At 35.2% G+C, this 23,453-nt stretch overlaps 2 protein-coding genes across 4 annotated transcripts; both read right to left on the reverse strand.

Annotated features, from left to right (window-relative positions):
• Window positions 1-7,032: 7,032 nt before the first annotated feature.
• Window positions 7,033-9,188, reverse strand: LOC116199064 (probable polyol transporter 6). The gene is made up of 2 exons (XM_031529355.1): window positions 8,819-9,188; window positions 7,033-8,657 (listed from the first exon to the last, which is right to left on the reverse strand). Exons 1-2 carry the CDS (start codon window positions 8,964-8,966, stop codon window positions 7,276-7,278), a joined length of 1,530 nt encoding a protein of 509 aa, XP_031385215.1. The 5' UTR covers window positions 8,967-9,188; the 3' UTR covers window positions 7,033-7,275.
• A 2,019-nt stretch (window positions 9,189-11,207) lies between these two features.
• LOC116201263 (polyol transporter 5-like) lies at window positions 11,208-13,789 on the reverse strand. Of its 3 annotated transcripts, none has more exons than XM_031532427.1 (2): window positions 13,339-13,789; window positions 11,208-13,132 (listed from the first exon to the last, which is right to left on the reverse strand). In XM_031532427.1, the coding sequence occupies exons 1-2, from the start codon at window positions 13,646-13,648 to the stop codon at window positions 11,640-11,642; spliced, it is 1,803 nt and encodes a 600-aa protein (XP_031388287.1). In that variant the 5' UTR covers window positions 13,649-13,789; the 3' UTR covers window positions 11,208-11,639. The 3 variants fall into 3 exon arrangements, with proteins under 3 accessions (XP_031388287.1, XP_031388289.1, XP_031388288.1); XM_031532429.1 differs by having other exon boundaries at window positions 11,208-12,973; window positions 13,056-13,643; XM_031532428.1 differs by having other exon boundaries at window positions 11,212-12,973; window positions 13,339-13,785.
• Between the last annotated feature and the right edge of the window lie 9,664 nt (window positions 13,790-23,453).

Genomic DNA, 23,453 nt, shown 5'->3' on the forward strand with positions numbered 1-23,453 from the left:
GATATAAAAGAGAGTGGCACACTCAAAAGCAAGGCGTTGACGTAAGAAATGATGGGTGAGTGGGTGCATATAATAATACAAACTTCATTCGCCCAAAAGTAAAAGAATACAAACTTCCACTTCCCCTTGATAATAATCTATTATTATATTAACATTTATCCACTTATATTGGATAAATTGTAAAATACCGAGTAAACTCTATTTTAAAAGCTGGAATTCATTTTTTTCTTTTACTGAAAATATGGGGGGCAAGATAAAACAAGAGGGTGAGGGAGCACTTATTCCTCCTAAAATTTTAATATTAAAAAAAATATATTATAACGACTCATGCTCTCGCTTGATAATTTAAAAGTTTTAGATTCGATTTTCATGATAGAACTATTCGTATTAAATTTTCTACTTTTTATATTAGACTTATGTGCTTCTTATAATTGAAAAATTTTATTCTAATTGACATATTACATAGAGAGTCGTTTAAACTAAAGGTAGCATGAGTTTCTAAGTGGGTTCTTTATTGATGCATCAAGATCAGTATTTACATAAGAGTCGACAAATCCTAAGATAACATGAGTTTCACTTGAAAGAACGTCTAATCTTGATTGTTACCCTAAGAACTGCCTAACAAAACACGGTATATCACTGAACAGAAAGTGCCTAGAATTTCTATATATTTTGAAGTAGACGATATATATATATATATATATACACCGAAATAAATGCAACGTGACGGAGAAACAACTAATGGAAAAATGTTAACACTGACATCTAAGCTTCATATGAGCTTGCATGTTCTTAGGTTGGGATTGTATAGTCTCTCATGTGAACCACTGGTTATTTTAATCAAACATTATTTAAATGAATAATGCTGGTTGAAAATTGAAAATTGAAAATTTAAGTGCATTAAATAATCATGTGAAGGAGGGTTATGCTGATGTTATGCTCATAATTTTGTCTCTTTCTTCTCTGTCGCGATTAATTACAGAACATCTGGACTTGTGAGAGGAGACGTGTGCAATATAAAAACATAATTAGATCAAATATTATTGAGAGAGATTGTTCAACGTCCAAAAATTAAAGAGAAATTAACGGGATTTATAAGAGACTGGGTATTATAATCTATTAGTTCAAACTTTTAGGTTTAAGATAAACTCAATAACTTATAACCCAGTAAAATTTTACATGATATCAAAGCGAGTTAGACTTCTGTATGCACGTGTGGGGACTCGTACTGCCCCAAACCTGAGTGTGGAACTTGTGGAAAGTGAAGTTCAATTCCAAAAGCTAACTCGTATTTGGTTTGACCCCCCTCGTCCAAGTGTAAAAAAGGAAGCTCACCTCAAAGTAGTTAAGACCCAGTCCGGAAGAGAGAATAGTCTGGCACGAGATGAGTTGTTGAAAGTGGGTGTTTAACTGTTCACGTTGCATGTGTAAGTAACGGGCAAAAAAGATCACACGGTGCCACGTGAGGGTATATTTATTCCACGAGGAAAAAATAAAAAGAAATTCACGAACATGTGAGGACTCGCACCGCCCCAAGCCTGAGTGTGGAACTCATGCAAAGTGAAGTCCAATTCCGGAAGTGGAAACCCAACTCGTACTTGGTTTGACCCCCCTCACCCAATTGTCAAAGAGGGAGTTCACCTAAGGTAGTTAAGGCCCAAGTCCGGAATAGAGAAAAGTCCAGTACGAGATAAATTGTTGAAAAAGGGTGTTTAAGTGTTCATGTTGCACGTGCAGGTAAAGGATGAGAAAGACCACGCGGTGCCACGTGAGGACAGGTGTTAAGAGAAATTGTCCCACAATGAAAAATTAAAAAAAAATCACGAATTTATTTGAGATTAAATTTCATAAACTTGTTATTCAAACTTTTAGATTGAAGATGGGTCTTATAGCTTATAGGCCCATTGAATCGATATTTCAACATTACAGATTCTTCAAAATTAAATTAAATTATCTATAGAAAAAACATGGTAAACGAATTGATAAATATGAGAGATTAAAGGAAATCGTTTCACGGTTTCTTAAGCATGGGAAGTTGCATATTTTATATTGCGACATTCCACTTAAAAAAATGTTGAAATGATAATTAATTTCTTCTATACTCGATTTTGCCTTCTTTTAGGTGCATCTTTCTCCTTTAGAAGAACCTCTCCACCATCCGAACATAATGCCTGGACTAATTAGTTGATGCCCAATAAATTTATATCTGCGGTAATTCCTTTACTAATTATATCTCTCTGAAATATCACCCAATATTTTTTCCCCTATGTCTGACTCTGTAAAATTTTATTTTATTTAGAAGAAATGTGGTTCCTCGTAATCTAACACACTTTTTTTTCAATGAACTGTATAAGATTATTATCGTATTTATAATGAAATGACCCATCCCTACTCCGATCCATGGCTATGCATTCGTTTTTTGTCATCAGAGAGAATCGTGGAATTGTATTTTCTGTTTAATTTTCACGAAGACAATAAGTGTTTTAGTGAGAACTCTATAGGTTGAGCACTCATATAGACTGAAAAGGTGGTTATAAATTATAATATCCATTAAAATGCTCGCCAACGGAATATTCTCATTTGTATGGAAACTTAATAATAAGATCGACCTGCCGAAAAAATATCTGTACATTATCAAATCAATACAAAAGCTTTTTTCTTTCTTTTTCTTTTCTTGGTGATTTAGGTATATCCATGATTTAATCTGCTGGTCGAAATTTTCCTACGAGATCATTACGTGTTATTCTCAATATGTTCTTGAGATAAATTCTTGCTTGGACGTCGATTAATGATCACTTCCGCTGGCCTAATAAGTTAGGTTAATGAATCTTATTGGGGGCCATTTGGTTAGATGTAATCTTCGGATAAGATTACAACCTATTTTACGTCGTTTGGACGTAAAGGATTCCCCATAATCACTTTCCTAAGGTTAAGATTTTACTGGTGTGATTGGGAAAGTTTTTAATATTCTTAAATTACAACCTTTTATCTCATATTTTATTACTGCGTTCAGTTTGTAAGTAATATTTTAAAATCAGATTTTGATTTTAAAAAAGAGTTATATAAATGATTATGTATGGGGTCCACCCTTTGGCTTTATATGAGTTATTTTGTTTTGTTGTGAAAAAAAAAAGTGGTATAAATGGGACCTATCCTTTAACTTTGTATGAGTTATTTTATTTTATTGTTGGTAGAATTAAGTTAAAGTGTGATTTTAAAATCACACTAATAAACCAAACAAAGCAAATATCTCTATGAAAATAAATCAAATATTATATTATCACATAAATTCCCCGTAACCCAATATATTTATCAAACACGACAATCTTACTTTTCGACCTTTTAACTCATATAAAATGATTCCATAGTTCAATTTTCTTTATAATCTTCACATTCCTCGTAATCTAGCAATCGATGAAAGAAACGGCCTTAATGAATTTTCAAGCACAGAATCACGATAATTTTCCAATATAATAAAAATATTCACTAGGATACAATTTCAACGTCATGAAAATTCCACGTTCTACGACGCAATTATCTTCTCAAAGCACATTAGCAAATTGTCGTGATTTCTCTGTTGGGGACGATTTCGTCCATCGGCTAAACGACATCTTCTCCCGTTTCACCCTCGGGCTCCTCCGCCGACAAATTTCATTTTTCAAATACATTAATCTATATCCTTCTTTTTTTTCAAAACCAATTGCATGAGAAGTGAGGAATTTGTAACTCGCTTTAATATGATCGGACTTGTTTTTTTCTATTTTTTAGTGAGATCAGGAAAATGTAATTACGAAGTTCAACGTCGACTATGAAGGAAGAAATTGTCATGTGATTGCATGTCATGTGGACTAAATTAAGCAATAAATATGAACACAAAGACATCATAGAAACAAAATGTTCACTCATTAAAATTTCAAAATTTTTGGATTGATCATGGAGAAGTGGGACATGATATTTATATGGGATTGCTGTCACTGTCACTCGAATTTGCGATCAAATCCCGTAGAGAATAAAATTTCTTGTATTTTCTAGCTAGATATGCAAGAGATGAACGGTTCCTCAAAGAGATTGGAAATTAATTAAACTTTCAGTAATGAAATGCTCTTTTTGTGTCTCAGGCCACTCTTCGCGATAAAGAATCACAAAGTCATGGAAGGTCCCAACAAGAAGAGAACAAAGAAACATATAAAAGAAGGGTGAAATTCTCTTACTGCGTATTCTTTCATTCAAATGTTCCAAACCAAAGGCTACAAGACAGTTTCGAGCGGTATATATTGCAGCTCTCAGCTTTTTCAAGTTGAATTTCTCACTTGTGGACAACTGAAGATGACGATCAATCACCCGTTTACCATTCCCCAATTTTTGCATAGATTTCCTGACCAATCTCCTTCACATAAGTTCAAGGGCCTTCCTAAATTTCAAACTGCTAGTCGAGTACTTTTTTTTTTTTTTGCCCTTATTTGCCCTTGATTTCGTGATCCATCAATTTGATCCATTGCTGCATTTAAGTTCGAAACGCCTTCCTAATTTTCAAATTGTCAAGTCACTAGCTGGTACTTTCTGTGCCTTGACTTCCCCGTCATTCGTGATCCGTGAATTTATATCCTAAGTGTCTTATTCGTGTTTTAATTTTGGTGATTTGACAGAACACATATGATTTTATGGGCAAAGTTGGATTATTGGGTTGTAATCTCTCTCAATAAATAAATATATATATATATATATATATGTATAATGTTGTATCACACGCAATAAATATAGTTAGAAAGGTAATTTTATAAATGTTATAAAGTCATATAAGTAAATGTGTAAATAACATTTAGGATTAAAAATATTATCTCAAATAAATTAAATACTATATTAATGATATATTGAAATGAATTAAATATAAATAAAGAGTGATGTAATTATAAATATATCTATACAATTAGTTCACATATGTACCAAAAAAAAATTATCCTCAAAACTTAAATAATAAATGGGGTAGAATAGTAAATGCCTTGTAATTCATAGATTAATATGTTAAATAAAAATGTGTAAATAATATTCAAGATTAAAAAATAATACTCTCTCAAACAAAATAAATACTATATTAATGATATATTTACATGAATTAAATGCAAATAAAGAGTGATGTAATTGTAAATATATATACAATTAATTCACATATATACCCAAAAAATAAGAAATAATTTTTTGTTATCCTCAAACCTTAAATAATAAATGGGGTATATTAGTAAATGTACTGTAATTCAAAGATTGATATGTTAAATAAAATTAATTTAATAGTGCATATTGTTATAAATAATAGTAGCAAATATGAAGATGAAGAATACATTAATTCGAATCATTATTCCTATTTCAATAGTAAATAAATATTCCTAATCTTAGGAAAATAAAAAATAAATTATACTATATGAATTTAAACTTTATTGAATAATGTTTTAAAACTATTACAAATCTTATAAAAGCTCAATTAAGTAAATCTCTCATGTAAATAATTGATTTCTTTTTTGCTAAACTTATTCGAATTCACGAAATAAATTTAATATATGAGATGAATAATAATAGCACAACAAATAGTAAAATTTGATTTTTTTTAAATAAAAATTATCCTCAAAACTTTTTTTTATAAGTCATCAGATATCTCAATTAAGCGAATATTATAGAGTACTACAAAGATATCAAGATCTCGAGAGATAACAAGAAAGTAAGTGTAATGAAAAAGGTTATAGTTACTATTTTTTTATCATATTAAAAAAATGATAATTTTGAAAACGTTTTACACCACTATTTTTCTTCTACTTCTCCAATATGTTTATAATACATGAATTGATTCATACTCCTAAAGATATTTGAATATAATTAGTATTATATACTATAGAAAAAGGAATATTTTTTCATGAAATTTTACCAAAATAATTAAGTTTGAATTATATAAATAAAAATATATTTGTCTTAAAAGTCTAGTGCAATGCACGGGCAAAAAGACCTAGTTATTGATAAATAATTAGATCATTTTTACCCAAAATAATAATTTATAGGTCATTCAACAGTCAAAAAATTCACTGCATCATACAATAATTGTAGCAGGAATCCCCCAATTTCATGTCACGAGCTGCGTCCACATAGTTTTTGTGTTGAATGAATGCCACTAAAGAATAATCCTCAGTTGAATTATAGGACGCCCACAAGTATTTTGGTTCTTGCCCCTTGATTTGTGGGATTTGTATTGCATCGCATGACCCACCAAAATCTATTTAACCAGCAACTTGCCCTTTGATCCGGGCCCGTGACTACACTATATCTTGAATTGAACTTCAGTCGTTGCCAACTCGGTCGAAAATGAAGTGTTGAAAACCCGTACAAGGAACACATACGCGATATTGTGCATAACGAGTTAGTTTTACCACCGATCTTGCTAAGCACCATTTTGGGTTTCATGGGCTACTAGCGCAGTTGATTCAGATCGAATCATATCAGATGATTCGATCTGAATATGAATTAAGAATATCAGACGATCTTTTCTAATCCAACAATCCAAACCAAATTAAAACGTGCTTAGATTAATCCATTATATTGATCAGATTGAACCATATTCAATGTGATGGGCTGGACATCATCGAGGAGTACTTTGAATTCTCATAGTTCGGAAGCTCATAAGAGGCCCAACACTCTAGTGGTGTATTTGATTTTAGAGTTAAGTAAAGTTGAGTTTTAATTTTAATTGGGTTGTAATGATTGTATTGTTGAATTATGAGAAAAAAGTGTAAAAAAGTAATAAATAGTTGAGAGAAAGTAATGATTATGTTGTTAAATTGTGAAAAAAGTAATGGATAATTGAGAGAATTTAATATTAAAAATTGAATTTAATATTAAAAATTGAATTTAATAGTTAAAAATTGAAAAAAATGAAAAAGTAATAATTGTGTTGTTGATTTTTACTGTATAGTGAGTAGAGTTAAAGTTAGAGTTAAAATTTTAAACTTAATTGCAAAACCAAACGGATCATAGGAGTTTGCTGTCTGGTCTATCTTAAAACATTCAGGCCCAGACTATGTTTCCAATATCCTGGTCGGAAATTCGACATCGAACTTCAAATTCTGCATTCATATGTCATTGGCCTGGTAGCATGTCACCCTGTTATTGTTCCGGGTAAATGTCAGTGCGGAAAGCTTCGACAGGACAATGAGTCGATGAAATAAGTTTATGTGTGGCTCACGTGAATGAATAGAACTATGTGCATCAGCTTACTATGGTGTTTATTTTTCACAACTACGCCTGATCTGTCAACTCGACATTCTTAGAATCGCTTTCTTTCTTATCATCGTCTTCGAAGAGAGTGCCGATCTCTTCCAAGCTCCTGCCTTTGGTCTCCGGCAAGAAAAAGTAGAAGAAGATCGTGCCCAAGACCATCACCCCACATAGCACAAAGAACATCCCTCCAAACGAGATTCGATGTCCTATGCTCAGGAATGACATTGACACCGCGCCGCTCACAAGCCGGTTCACCGAGATCGCCAGAGCTGCTCCCTGGGCCCGAAGCCTCAAAGGGAAAACCTCGGACGAGTACACCCACGTGATAGGGCCCAGCCCAATCGAGAAGAACGACACGTCGGAGCAGACAGCCACTATGCAGACCACAATGGCCCAGATGGGCCTGGGGTTCGAGAGCTCAAGGAACTTGGAGCCTAGGCCCAAGGCGGCTAGCGAGACTGCCATCCCGATAGAACCCAGGAGCAGGAGGGGCCGCCTCCCGAACCGGTCCAGGTACAGGGCTGACACCAGGACGAAAGTCGTCTTCGAGATCCCCATGATCACGTTCACTCCGAAGAGGTGCTTCCTGTTGCTGATCCCGGCAGCCCGGAAAACTTCAGGGGTGTAGTATATGACCGCATCATTGCCCGATGCCTGCATGAAGAAGTTGATACCAATGGCGGCAATCAAAATCCTCCTGACGGGCCTTGATGGCCTCAGGAATTCTCTCCACACTCCCCGCCCGGCCCAATCGTCCGAAGACACCGAGCCTGAAACCGATGTTGAAGCTGCAGCCATTGTAATTTCCCTGAGCCTCATCTCCGCTTCCATCACACAGCTTGATGTTCTGATGAGGACCTCTTTGGCCTCCCTCACCCTGCCGTTCATGACTAGCCACCTAGGTGATTCCGGCATGAGGACGATCCCGAAGCCAATAATGATGGCGGGCAAGGCTGCCAACCCCAGCATTATCCTCCAGTTGATGTGGCCCGGGAGGCCGGCAAGGGCATAATTGGAGATGTATCCTAGGAGGATCCCTATAACGATGAAGAACTCCGGAAGGGAGGTGAGGAGCCCTCGGGACAAGGCCGGAGAGATCTCAGCAGTGTAGACAGGCGCGATCATGAGGGAGTACCCGACCCCAACGCCCGCGACTACCCGGCCTGCCATAAGAAACGGGTATGACGGGGCAAGGCCCATTAAGAGGGCGCCGACTAGGAAGGTGGCTGCCGCCACCGCGATCGTGTAACGCCTCCCAATACAATCTGAAGTCTTTCCCGAGGCCAAGGACCCGATCAGGGAGCTCACATTGAGGATTCCGACTAGGACTTCCACCTCAGCTGATGTGATCCCGAGGTTTTCCCTGATGAAGATCACGGCACCACTCATCACTCCAATGTCTGCAGAAACGATTCCGAGAAAACCCCAACAAAAGGTTCTGATCAAATGAAGCGAAAAGCTTCGGACTTTATCACAAACTCAGATCAACTCGAAGTCCTTGCAACGGTTTCTCCGGAAAGATAAAGGAAAGCCGAGGATTTTTTGGCACTAATCGACTCACCGTAGCCCAAGAGAATGGAGTTCGCGGAGGCCAAGATTGCACAGAAGAGGACATATTTGCTCAACCGAGCCTTCCCGCCATCATCAGAATAAGAAGGAAGAGGCCCTGCTTCTGGGTCTCTTAGGGACTTCACTTCAGTGGACTCCATGGGAGCTGATCTCTCTGCTTGCCCTTCTCCTCTCAAAATCTGCAAGATAAAGAGAGAGAGATGGCAAAAGATTGAATTTTGAATTGGAATCTCAGCTCAGAGGAGAGGTTTATTAGCAGATGATGAGGTTTGTTAGGTTTGGGGAGAAGTTGGCGAAGCAAAATCCATGAAATCAAATCAAAAGGAAAAAGCTTTTTGACTTATCAATCACATAAATGATATGGCAGGCAGTGTGCATTTCAATGCAGTGGAACTCGAACACATAAATGCGGTGGATTGAAGATCATCTCATGCGTGTCATTGTTACCGTGAAAAAGTACCTTTAACAATTAATAAATGCACTTAGTTAAATGTCATTGAAAAAATGGATAAAAAGCACTACTCAACAATTAATAAATGCGCTTAATTACCCGTCGTTGAAAAAATGGCATAAAAAGGACTACGCTTTCAATAGATAAATTTTACTGCTATTTATTAATTGATATGTATGTATGTAAATATTGGATGGCTTTTGTTATGAGCAAAAAAAAAAAAAAAATTTCTTGGGCGGAGATTTTAGGCTTTGTTTGGTAATGAAGTGGAGCCAACTATAAATAATTATATTTATTCGGGGTTATAATGATTGTGTTATTGAATTATGAGAAAAATTGAAAAAAAATAATGAATAGTTGAGAGAAAGTAATTAATTGTAGAAAAAAGTAACAAATAGTTGAGAGAAATTAATATTAAAAATTGAATTGAATTATTAAAAAATTAAATAAAAAGGAAAAATAATAATTGTGATGTTGAATTAAAGATAAATAAAGTTAACAAAAACTTCAAAACCAAACATGCTCTTAATTTGACCTGTGAGAGGAATAAAATATTATGAGCGTAGAACGTAGAATTTATCCCTCGTTGATAAATATAATTTACCTTATTCATAGAATAATTCATAATTTTATTTGTCAATCTATTTTAATTTATTTCGGTGGGTATCTGTTTTAATTTTACTTATGTAGAGACTGAAAATAATATTAATTTTTTTAGAAATAATTAATATGAAAAAATGAAAATGAATTGAGTATGCAGCTGTTTAGATTAATTAAGCAAGCTAATTATAACACAGGCGAAAAGCTTGGAAATTATATGAGGAAGGAAACATATTCATATATTTCAAAATAACCTTTAGATTGTAAATTCTTATGGGTTCATCACCTGAAATTATACAACTTTTTGTTAAATTTTTAATTCTAGCACGACCTTTCAAGAATTGCATAGAAAAGTATGATTTATCGTTTTGGTGCATTTCGGTGCAAATTCTAAGAGATTGTATCTTTCGGTACAATTTCTGAAATGTGATGCTATAATTTAAAATTTGACAAAAGATCGTATTTTTTTTAAGCCATTAACCCTAAAAGAAACTTAATTTTAAAAAAAGATATGATGTCCAAATATAGAAATGTAAAACTCAACAATTTGAGAAATTTTCATTTAATGAATGGCGCCAATATATTTGCTCAAGATATGATATTCATAGCTTATTTTAAGAATTGAATATTTAAATGAATATTTTTTTATAAATATTTTTTTTAGTGTGTATCTTACATGTAAAGGTTATTGAAAAAAGGACAAGATAACTCGTGCATCGCACCGCAAAATACTAGGTGGAAGTAATTGTGTTAAGTAGCGTGCATTTTTTTTTTTGGGTGAATCAAAGGGAAGTAGAGTGCATTCTTTGCCATATTTATTAATGAGTTCCTTAATGGACTGTAACTAAACGTATTTATATATCACCCCATTTGAACCAAACTCTAGGATTTCCTAACTCAGAGATCTTTTACCGATGAGGAAGTCAGGTGGCGTCACGTCAATCGGTATTCTTTGTTTTCTATAACCAGACTGACTCATATTCTCATGTGGATTGCATTTAATCTGAGAGAGTGGCATTCCTGCGGCATTCTATGGTTTTTTTTTAGGAGTTCTTATCCCGATCTCGAGCCCGTTCCAAGGTCAGGTTTCAACCGTTTTCGAGCTTACTAGTTCTATGCTCTCACCTACCCACCTAATGGCCCAATTATTCTTCAAAAGAAATTTAGAATGGAATGAGAATTATGATTTCACATTACTTCCAAGGCTTATCGATATATATCGGATTTCGATATTGGGTACCTGAAACGTAGGCTTTAGATAAGCCTAGTCATATACTTTGAATCCAACGACAAAATCTAAAAGATGCAAAACAGAAAAATGAAAGAAAGGTGGAAAAAAAAATTACATTAACTTGTATTCACAGCTATACGAGGAAAATTACATCAATAAATGGCAATCTCTTTCTTTTCTTTTCCCTCGCTCTAAGTGGGATTACAAAGTACCATTAACAACCAATAAAAGCGTTGGTTGAGTGATAAGCAGCTCACCTCGTAAGAAAGAGAACACAAATTCGAATTTCGGAAAGCATACTTATTGGGAGGGAGAATAACTTTTAATACTCAATCTCTCGACTGAATTAATCAGATTTCATTAGGCAAGGCTTCTGAATATCAGGGTAAACGTCCACAAAGTATCCTCAACAAGACAACAATCTCTGATCCCTTATAAATTATTTTTTTTCTTTTTGGGAGAAGAGTGACTAAAAAAAAAAGAAGAATTTCTACACATCTTTAGTGAAAGTACCTTATTGATTTTCTTCAACTATTCAGTCACTTTGTCTTCAAACAGAGACTCAATCTCTTCTAAGCTCTTCCCCTTAGTTTCAGGCAAGAAGAAGTAGAAGAAAACCGTAGCCAACACCATAACTCCTGCAAGCACAAAGAACATCCCTCCAAATGTTATCTCCCTAGAGATGCTCAGGAATGACATCGCCACGGCCCCGCTAACAAGTCGGTTCACTGCCACCGCCAGGCTGGTGCCTTGGGCTCGCAGTGCTGTTGGGAATATCTCCGAGGAATAGACCCATGTGATGGGCCCGAGACCGATCGAGAAGAACGATACATCAGCGCAGACCGCCACCACGCAGAGAGCGATGGCCCAGGAGGGGTTGTCGGCTGAGTGCTCGAGGAACTTGGAGCCCAGGCCCAAGCCCAACAAGGAGAACGCCATCCCGGTTGAGCCTAGCATAAGGAGGGGCCGCCTGCCGAAGTGGTCCAGGAACAGGGCCGAGACAAGCGCGAAGAAGGCCTTGGCGATGCCCATGATAATTGTCACGCCTAGAAGCTGCCTGCTGCTGCTGATCCCAGTTTCCCGGAATACCTGAGGGCTGTAGTAAACGACCGCATCGTTCCCGGATGCCTGCATGAAGAAGTTCACTCCCAGGGCAGCAATCAGGATGCGGCGGATAGGCCTGGACGGCCTCAGCAAAATTTCTCTCCAGACACCCTGCCCATGCCAACGGGTCCGGCTGGACCCGACCGAACTGGCTGCCCTGGTTATTTCATGGAGCCTCAGCTCAGCTTCCGGTTCGGACTCCGATGTTTTCACTAGCACCTGCTTCGCTTCATCCAGCCTTCCCTCCATCACCAGCCATCTGGGTGATTCCGGCATCCCCAGGACACCCATTCCAACGGCCACTGCTGGGGCCGCTGCTATGCCCAGCATGAGCCTCCAATTGATTTCAGCCGGTAACCCCGAAAAGATATAATTGGAGACATAACCGAGCAGGATCCCCACGTTTATGAACACTTCAGGGAGGGAAGATAGGAAACCACGAGACATGGCAGGGGAGAGCTCAGCAGCATAGACTGGGCCAATCACGAGGGAGTACCCGACCCCAATTCCGGCAATCACCCTCCCAGCCATTAAGAAAGGGAAGGATGGAGCAAGGCCCATGAGGAGGGCCCCTACTAGGAAAGTTAAGGCTGCGAGGACTATGGTGTACCTCCGCCCGATCCAATCTGAGGTACGGCCAGAGGCAAGGGACCCTATCAGCGAGACCACGTTCAGTGAACCGACTAGGATCTCGACTTGGGTGGATGAGATGCTGAGGCTCTCCTTGATGAACAGGACTGCACCACTCATCACTCCAATGTCTGTAAATTCCAGAGGCTCCAGCAATTTAGACACAAAGCACGGAACTTTACCGGTTATTTCAGTTAAAGGAAGGATCTTTACTAGCAAAAAGGAGATCGAGAGCCACAATACACTGGTAGCGTAGCCAGGGTCTCGACTCGGCTGGACACGAGTCAAACCTGCCCGAATCAGGAAGTCGAAGTCACAACTTCAAATATCGAGCTCAACCGACTCTCCAGCGGCACACTTACAGTCGCAGAAAGACATAAACGGACATTATATCAAACAGTTGGTGCTGCCTAAGTGTACAGGAATCCTTAGTTGCTCTGTCTTTCCATTTCCATCATGCTATTAGTCGAGCTTTAAGAGGGACTGCGTCACTCACCATAGCCCAAGAGAATGGAGTTCATGGAAGCCAAGACAGCAGCCCAAAGAGCATACTTGTTCAGCGATGGAGACTTCCCGACACCATGGGCAGCAGGAGAATGACTGTCGCCTTTTGTTGGGTCTTGCTTCTGCTTAAGTTGTTCTTGCTCGGAGAACCTCACCGCCTTCTTCTTGTGCCTTGTTTCCCCATCCGGCGTGCCATTTCCGCCATTTTTGAGGACCCCCGCTGGCGAACCACGAGCAGAGCGAGGAGGAAGAAGAGGGTCATGGAGGTGCTTGTGCTTACGATCAGATGGTTCCTCCTGCATCTCTGGGAATGCTCCCAAATCTTTAACTGCTAGAAATTATTAGAGAGCAGAGAGAGAGGGATGGTGGGACGAGAGAGAGGGAGAGATGTTCTTGGAAATAAAAAGGATCACGACACGACACAAGAGCAGATTATTATATGGAAGAGTCCTCTTCTTATCCTCATGCTTAAATATATATACAAAATATAATTATTACATGTGCTAATGTGCTTATTTGGATAGAGGGACAGGAAAAGAAAATAAACCGTGGATCCACATCGAGCTAAGTTGGTCCAGGAAGAAATAAAACTCTTTTAAATATGAATTTTTTTTTCATTTATAGAAGACTTCAATTCCAAAATTTTTTGAATAAATGATGATGTTATTAAAGACCAAAACATTCACAATTGCACTTACTCAAGAAAAAGCTCAAATTGAGCAAAACAACACCAATTCCGATATTTCATTTAAGAAAAACGAGTGCTGATTACTTAAATCAACTCGAATTGATAAACGGAATAATGAAATAATTTTTTTAAAGCGATTTTGATGGATGATCCGTTGCCTTTCACCTTTTCCAAAAGCCACTTTTATTTTCTTGCTGTCCGGAGTTGAAAGTAAAAGTCATTTGGGCATGGGATTGTGGGCTACACACGCCTCTGCAACTCTTTCCAGTTTCCCCTTGTTTAAAAGTTACATGTGGAATATACCTATCCATAAATAAAAAGAGGGAGTTACATATGCAATCACCCCCTTTATCTATCTATCCATCTTATGTATATTCTTTTCTTTTTGTGCAGAATTATCTTATCTATCTATCTATCTATTCTTATATATTGTTGGTCAAATGATGCGTCCCCGTGCATAATGACATGTGTAACAGTTTGATGTCGTTCAAGAATGAATGAAGATTTCTCAATATTGTAATGCCGTGATTAACCGATCATTCAATCAGAACGTTGTATTTATCAGTCACTTGTCAAGTAGCCACATTAACGTGAGGCTTTTTATTATTATTATTATTTTTTATGCGTATATAAATATTTTTTCCAAGGATGCGAATGGGCAATATGACGATGGAATGTATTAATATTAGTACTACTACCTAGTATGACTCGGGCATGCTTGCTTCTAAAATCTTTCAAGACTAAATCAAGTATACTTTCACCGATACGAATTGAAACGGATTTTTGACGAGATAATCATAACCATGCATTATTGAAACAGTGTTCATACATATCAAGAGAGGATAACTCGTGTGCGGATTGGTTGACGACGAGTGCTTTTTAACTGGCCGAATCATCTATCTCTTCTCAATTCTATCTACCGAACTTAGAGCGCTAATTCTCGACGATATTGTCGTGCCCCTTCATACCCCGCGTCTATCTTCTTAATTTTATTTATTTTTTATTTTTTTGCCAGGCCTGACTTCGTCTTAATTGCCCAATAAATAACAAAAGTAATATAATCAGATAAATATACATGTGCCCAGTGGACTCCCCGTAAGAACCAGCCGTCCATTAGGCGCCACGTCACATATAGTAATTAGGCACGTGCCATGTGTTATACCGGCCGATATTCATCTGCTGTCGCTTTCACGCCCTCTGTCCTTAATAATAATGTTAGGCATGTGTTCATTATTATCAGGCAGCCTTTTGAGGTGGGCTTCACGTTGTTCATTGTCACATATGATGCCGCTTTTCGGGTAATGATCTGAAGGTCTCGTGCATCCATATCGCAAATATCTATTGATCTGTGGCCTGAGAGTCTCTATTATTTCTCGAAAGATATTTATTTCTTGCATAGTTTGCTTAGTTTTATAGCATTGTACGAGAAGGCATTTCGATAATCCATCGCATGGTTTGAAAAGGCAGTCACACAGCCGGAGACTGGGGAGAAATATTTTTTCGTAAAGCTGATTGTATTGTTTTACATACTTTGTCCAATACGACCGTTTTGCTTCTTCTTCTTCTTTTTTTTCGTTCGGAAGGTAAAGGGTTCATTAGAAACTCACGACAGAAATGAATATAAGGACCCAATCTAAAATTACGAATGGAATAAACGTTTTATCTGCAGGGAAAATGACAAAAATAAATAAATAAGTGAATAAATTACTTAAAACAAATACGGTACTCCGGGTTTTAATATACAATAATTTCTCCATATGCATAATCTAGCAAAGGAGCTCGAGCTCATGGATAAAAATATAGATGAAGGCCAGGCCCAGTTCATTGATTAATACTAGGCCCAGTGAAGTTTAGCAGCTAAACTTTTTCAGATTTATGGATTGTAATACAGTAAACAACTAAAAAAATCACATGATTAGGCATTAATTAAGGGGGAAACGACAATATGTAAGGGAAAGATGCCGAGTAACAATTATATCTATGCATATAAATTCATCAATTACCACTCATGAAAGGCTTCATATTTGTAACACAAAAAAAAAAAGGCTCCATATTTTTGTCTTATAACATTTTAATTCTCAGCTCCTCTGTAATCAGATCATCATGACATTTGTGTTAGCATCGACAGTTTACAACCATAACTACATAGGTTTCTATACTTTGCAAATGGTGTGGAAAGAAATAACGCGTATGCGTGGGATACATTAAAAATTGACCATAGCTGGGAGACGTAACTGCATAGGTTTCTATTCTCTTGGTCGTAGTTGCAGTGTAAAAACATTAAGAGTGTGTCTGGATTGAGAGTTGAGTTGAGGTGAGTTTTGGTTTTAATTGGTTTGTAATGATTGTATTGTTGAATTATGAGAAAAAGTGTGAAAAATTAATAAATAATTGAGAAAAAATAATGATTAAGTAATGATTGTGTTGTTGAATCGTGAAAAAGTAATGAATAGTTGAGAGAATTTAATATTAAAAATTTAATTGAATTGTTAAAATATTTAAAAAATAAAAAAAGTAATGATTGTCATGTTAAATTGAAGATAAGTAAAGTTGAGTTGGGTATAAGGTGCGTTTGTTTTCGCAACAAAGTTTAACTCGACTCAACTCAACTTCACTTATCTTCAATTCAACATTATAATCATTACTTTTTTATTTTTTAAATATTTTTAACCATTCAATTCAATTTTTAATATTAAATTCTCTCGACTATTTATTACTTTTTCACGATTCAACAACACAATCATTACTTAATCATTATTTTCTTTTAATTATTTATTACTTTTTTACATTTTTTTCTCATAATTCAACAATACAATCATTACAAGCCAATTAAAATCAAAATTCGACTCAACTCAACTCTCAATCCAAACACCCCTAAGAGAGAACATGCTTGACAATAATAATTATTTAGATTTTTCCATGCTCGCCTGAGGAAAAGGACAGAATTTTTCATACATAGATACATATATATATATATATATATATTATGTATAGATATATATATGAGCTGCAATGTCTAATATTATAATGGACAAGTTGGTTTCACACAAGCAGAAAATCGGTTTATGTTATAATTGTTTTTTGTGCTCCAGCTGGGTCTATATCTTTCACTTGGTGGCAGCTATGAGCTATACCCAAACTCTTCTTTGCATGAAAAAATAGGATTAAAACACTGGTCAAGATTGATCTTACTATCCGTTTGCAAAAATCGATTTTTTTGTGGTTTTACCTTCTTATTTATTTATTTATTTATTTGTAGCATATCTCGGCTCCTCGAAGATAGTCCTTGATTTGAACCGATCAAGATAGCCGCTGATTTGATTTGATTGTTTAGGTAGATAATCACCGGTTTAAATCAATCAAGGAAATTGGACTATTTTGATTTGACTGTTTAGGCAATGGGTTGTTTAGGACTTAGTTTATTGATTAGATCTAGATATTGTGATCTATGAAGGGTTCCTACGCCATATATCAATCCAAGATTCCTTTTAGCTCTGCTTCTCTGTTTCCACAGGTAATAGCAACTTCTATATAGGTTGCACTATGCTCTGCTTTCAGATTTTTACTAGGGTCCATAGAGTTTAGTTGCAAGAGATTGAGCACGGATTACAATAATTGAAAGTATCTCTACAACTGTACCTATGTTCCAATCACATGTAATTTTCTTTTGCAGCGATATCGGTGGATCTTCTGTATATTTTTTTTTATCTCTATATTGTATTCTTTTAACATTTTCTTTTGTATCTGTTTTTATTTATCAATGGACATTTATTGATTATCTAAAAAAAAGAAAAAAACCAAAATAATAAATAAATAAATAAATAAAGATAATGGCATTAGTGGGTCGCCAAACCTCTTATACAGACCCCCTTGAAAATCTGAAGGTATTTTTTTTTCGGTGTCTACCTTGGTATCCAGAAACCCAATGGGGTTTGACCAATTTAGTCAGGAGATCGAGCATCAAAGGTTATTCTTCCTTCCAACAAGTGTGCTTTCTGAGATTCGGACTCGTGTTTTCCTACTTACCACTCAGCCAACACTTTTGTTGGTGAAAATCTGGAGGTATTAGTTGCTACTTCACTAACCATTGAAGAAATACAGTTAATCTGCATTATCTCTCTATTATGTTGATATTAAATAGTAGTTGTCATATCCATGAATAAAATTTGGCTCGTAAATCGTTGTTTTCGCGATGGTACTACCTTGAGAAACTTTTTAAAAGTAATTGTTTGATTTGTGTAGGATTGGCAATCATCAAATGATGAAATGAAAAAAAAGAAAGAATGGGCCCCCAGGTTTCCCAACAAAAAAGAAGAAGAATGAGGTGTGCATAATTAATGTCTTTATGATTTTTATGGTATACTAATTAAGCTTGATTGAATATCCTTTTCAAACAATCCTAAGGAAGGGTTGTTGGGTGGGTTAAAATGTGATCTCGAATGATGGAATTTCACCTTCCTAACAACTCGGGACCATTAGTCAAGTGTGGTATGGGAGAGTAATTGCAATTTAAGTAAATTGCACTGGTGGTTCAAAATGTTTTATAAATATTTTATTATGGTTCAAAAAGTTTTTTTCACTACATGATGGTACAAAATGTTTCAAAATTATTTCATGATGGTACAAACCGTCAATTGGCCTTAACACCGTTAATATTTTGCTGACGTGACGCGTCCTATGTGTCACTTTTGTTACGTGGAACCAATCATAGTGCGCCACGTCATTTAAGAGAAGATAAAATTTTAAAAAGTCCAAAAAAACAAAAAAGAGTAAAAATTTAGAGAAAAAATAAAAAATATTTTAAAATTTTAAAAATATTTTAAATTTAAAATAATAAAAAATATTTTAAATTTTAAATTAAAAGTTTAAAATTATTTTTAAAAGTTTTAAAATTTTAAAATTTTTAGAATTATTTAAAATTTTTCGGCCACGTCAGCAAGGAGGTGACACATAGTAGCCACGTTAGCGTCGGCTTGACGGCGTCAAGGTTGAATTAACGGTTTATACCATCATGAAACAACTTTGAAACATTTTGTACCATCATATAGCGAAAAAAAAATTTGGACCATAATGAAACATTTGTAAAATATTTTGGACTACCAATGCAATTTACCCTTGCAATTTTGACTCACTATCCAATCTTTTTCCTAATTGCAACTCTGACTGATTCAATCTTCCCAATAAAAGCCGAATTTTCGGCCTGAAAGTACAATATTTTGGGAATTGGAGTATTACGTACGATACGATATGCCAACTAATAAGTAACTCGCCATCAAGGTAGTAGTTCAATTGATAACGGACTTCCTCTTCCAATTGGAAGGTCAAGGAGTCGAACCTTGACTTAAACACGAAAATGCTTGCGTTAGTAGACCCTTACTCTCTATTCTATGGGAGCTGTTTTGGTCCACTGTGCATTTTGATTTGGTCATGGTAATTTAGGCGAGCTATATCTTATCGAGCCCTTTACCCATTCGAACAAATAGATCATTTCATGGCGGCTGTGGAGCCCCTTTGGTCTCCAGAGGGGGTTGCTACGCTAGTCTCCCCCTCTCGGTCTTTAATTCAGCGGAAAAAAAAACTCATAAGTAACTCTTGAAATATCTATTTGTAGGAGCATTTTGTTGTTTTCTTTGAGCCTCCGCCGAATATGTATTTCTTATTATATGCTAACTTTATCAGTTATGTCGTCCTAAATTGGTCACCAATAGGAAAGACCTGAACTCTTGATGTATTGCGAACCTTATTTTGATTAATTAATTAATATTATGCGAATTCTATCATAAAAAAAAACTCTTGAAATATCTTAAGTATACATGTTAATAATTCTAAGGGCAAATTACAAAAAAAAATCCAAATTTTGTAAAATATCTCAGTTTTGTCATAAATTTTGTTTTGTAACCAAAAAAACCATAAGTTTTCTAAAATGTCTCAAAAATGACATCCGTTATAACTTCCGTCAATTTTTGCCTACGTGCGACTTACGTGGACTGTTAAAGGGACCCACTAGCCTACGTGTGACCTACGTGGACTGTTAAAGGGACCCACCATCAGCAGCAAAAATTGACGGAAGTTATAACGGAGGTCATTTTTGAGACATTTTAGAAAACTTATGGTTTTTTTTATTACAAAACAAAATTTAGGACAAAATTGAGACATTTTACAAAATTTGGATTTTTTTTGTAATTTACCCTAATTCTAACGTATGTGAAATTAATTCATACTATGGCCGTCAATTTACTTTAAAAAAATTATATCTGAATAATTTTCATCCATCTTCACGATTAATATAACTTGTGATTTTTCCACTTGACTCCCGACTTTGAATATCGTGGATCGTGGTCATTGGGTTTGCATTTAACGTGGAGATGCATGCCAATGAATGGCGTGATTGATGTTCTGGAGAAAAAGATGATGGACTGTCTGTCCTACAGAATCAGTGAAAGCAACAACTAATTTGGGACTTTGAAATTAATTGTTATTGGCGGACAATCGACCATCCATTTATATTTTGAGTTTTCATAAGTCGCATGCCCTATTCGTTTTTTTTTTTTCCGAACAAAAAGATAAACCACATTGTTTTTTCTTTTTCCGAGGATTACACAAATCCATATTTTGCTCATATTTTCGTTGACGAATAATGTTTTAGAGACCTATCTATATCTATCTATATGTATTATGGGAAGTAATCATGCGCGTATTTGTCCCAAATTTGATGCAAACAAAGATGCCTATGATTCGTGGGGTCGGTCCAGATTAGAAATCTTTTGAATAGGGAAAAAAAAGTCATAATCACTTAAATATGTAAATGATTCGACAAACCGAGAAGAAGGAGCATTGCTTAATTATTTCATCGGAGGGAAGAATTAATGTCGATCAATAATCACATGGAGAGTAGCTCTTTTATTCATTTAAAAAGAAAGCTTGTCTGGTATTATCTTTCTGACTAAGACTAATGGCGTTTATATTAAACAAAGATAGGTCTCACCTGCCAAAATCGGTGCGCAACTGCGGCTCGAGATTTAAATTGCTTCATGCTGACAATATCATAAATTAAATAGGTTTTTCACAGACGATTATCGTGTTCTGTTTTTTTATTACACGTTAGATAAAAAAAAGATCGGCACTATATTGTCTGAGTGATAAGTAATATTAATTCCTTAAAGAGAAAAACATATATTTGAATTCTATGAAATGTATTTGTTCCAAGAAAGATAATTTCATATATTTTGTTTATCGGAATTACGAGAGCAAATATTCACAATTCTTTCGCAATGAAAAAAAATGAAAAAAAAAAGTTGAGAGTAATATGTTTTGAATTTGATTATTATCGTGAGATTATCGATGCCATTTTATTTGGTTGTCAATTTTCTTATAATAAATTTATGCCGTGATTTGTAAATAAATAAATACATATGTTGCCTCGAATATATTAAATTTCCACAAAAATAAAGGTTTTGCATTTAACATGAGATATAGCAGTCAGATTTATTGCCATCCAAAATTTCGATCTTACTGTCCAAAAGAAAAGGTGGGAATCTATGTCTATTTTGACTAAATATTCATTTCTTTATTTTTTCTTTTTTTCGTTAGATACATTACCTTTTTTATTACATTGTTTAAAAAATGACAATTGGTGTTAGGAACAGAAATGATAAGCGGATACTATCACCATCCATGATACTGGATAAGACCGAATTGGTCGGAATCATGCAAATTTCGATAACTCTCCTATGCTATTTTTCTGGTACTGCTAACTTAATAAGTCTTTAATGATTCGAAATATGAATAGTATTTCTCTTTAGTGATTCCAAATGAAGTAAATTTTAATTATGTACTTTTTCTTATCCCTGCGGACATTTTAATTTTGCTCAAAGGTAAATTGTTGGGGCAGTGCTTAAGCAAAAGTAGATCCTCTTCATCGCTTTAAATTGTGATATCACCACCAGCAAATGTTAGTGACTATAACTGCATGAGAGGATCCCTTCACAATTTCATGATGAACAATATATACATAGAAAATACTCATATTATATATTTATATTTTTCTATTTCTATATAATATAATAAAAATCAGCGAGTCTATTAAATAAAATTACAACCAGACAATGACAATGGTAATCCCAATCTTCATAGTCTGAGAAAGCTATTTAATATTTTGGCAAAAGAAACTTCAGTTTCTTATTCGGAATGGTCCTATAAGTTTGATCTCTTTTGACATCGAGTTTTATAAGTTTCATTTTGATATTTTCAGTCCTAAACGTATAATTTGTTAGACATTTATGGTCTAAATGGTGTCTCGTCGTTAACCAATGCTGGTGTGGACGTAAATGGCTTTAGATCTTTGCCACTCGTATTTAAAATACTTATGAAATTAAAAGAATAACAATAATGGTCCTAAGAGTTTTCTCGTTTTGGAACTTGAGTCCAAGTTCAACTTCATAAAAAAATTTAATCTAAATCATTTCAAGGGGTAACGATTTTCTTTTCTAATTTTTATGTTTTCTTTAACCTTTAAGAAACTTCTAAGTGGTGTGTGAAGTTGGTCCACATGTACCATGTTAACGGCTAGCCGTAACCTTTTTCATGCCGTTAAGTTTACATCATCACCCATTAACGGCTGGTTACGGAATGAACTAAAATTGTCACTTTTTAAAACTATTTAGGACTATTTTTTTTTTCCAAAATGAAGTTATAGGACTTAAGTTCAAAAAATAAAAACTGTTAGGACTGTAGTTATAATTCTTTTAATTTCTACGTAATTTTTTTAATATAAGTGGAAAAGATTTAACATTGTTTAAGTCAACGGTCAGTTACGATTTGGACATAAGTGTCTAATGGAGCAAATGTTTAGGACTGAAAAAACCCAAATGAAACTTATAGGACTCGATGTAAAAAAGAAGAAGGTAAACTTATAAGACCGTTTCTGTAATTCTCCCGTTTCTTATTTTGGTTGGATCACAAAAAAAAGGCCTTCAGGATTAATTACATTCAATTTATGATATTAGTACCGGATATAGATTATGAGACATAATTAAGATAGTTCGGTCCAAAATATATATATGTCTATTTCGGTTAAGAATTACAGGGAAAAAAAATAAAATGATAGTAAAAGTAAAACCTTTTCTCTTGCCAGAATATTGATACTTCAAACTAAATGACCATTTTTTATCTCTTATGTACAAATTAGTCCCATCTTGATAATATCTTTCATGTTAAGGCAGCCTAAATTGTTAGACCATGAAAATTTGTTTCATAAAGCTAAAGGTGCGGGAACAATGAAAAGTATAGCGCTACATTCCTTCATTAAAAATAAAATATTGAATTGGCCATAATTTGTCTATGTCAAAATAATTAAACTAATTTCATGGCTCAATATTCACTTTAACCAAGTTTATTGATCTTTTGGTTTGTCTTAACTT

The sequence above is a fragment of the Punica granatum genome, chromosome 3, assembly GCF_007655135.1.
Source record: "Punica granatum isolate Tunisia-2019 chromosome 3, ASM765513v2, whole genome shotgun sequence".
NCBI lineage: Eukaryota > Viridiplantae > Streptophyta > Magnoliopsida > Myrtales > Lythraceae > Punica > Punica granatum.

What these genes read in the sequence shown, in the direction of transcription:
- LOC116199064 (XM_031529355.1), bottom strand. Translation starts at nt 8,966, where the DNA reads ATGGAGTCCACTGAAGTGAAGTCCCTAAGAGACCCAGAAGCAGGGCCT. An exon ending in CTCCATTCTCTTGGGCTACG is followed by an intron (nt 8,658 to 8,818) that starts GTGAGTCGATTA and finishes TCGTTTCTGCAG; the next exon opens with ACATTGGAGTGATGAGTGGT.
- LOC116201263 (XM_031532427.1), bottom strand. Translation starts at nt 13,648, where the DNA reads ATGCAGGAGGAACCATCTGATCGTAAGCACAAGCACCTCCATGACCCT. An exon ending in CTCCATTCTCTTGGGCTATG is followed by an intron (nt 13,133 to 13,338) that starts GTGAGTGACGCA and finishes TGATTCGGGCAG; the next exon opens with GTTTGACTCGTGTCCAGCCG.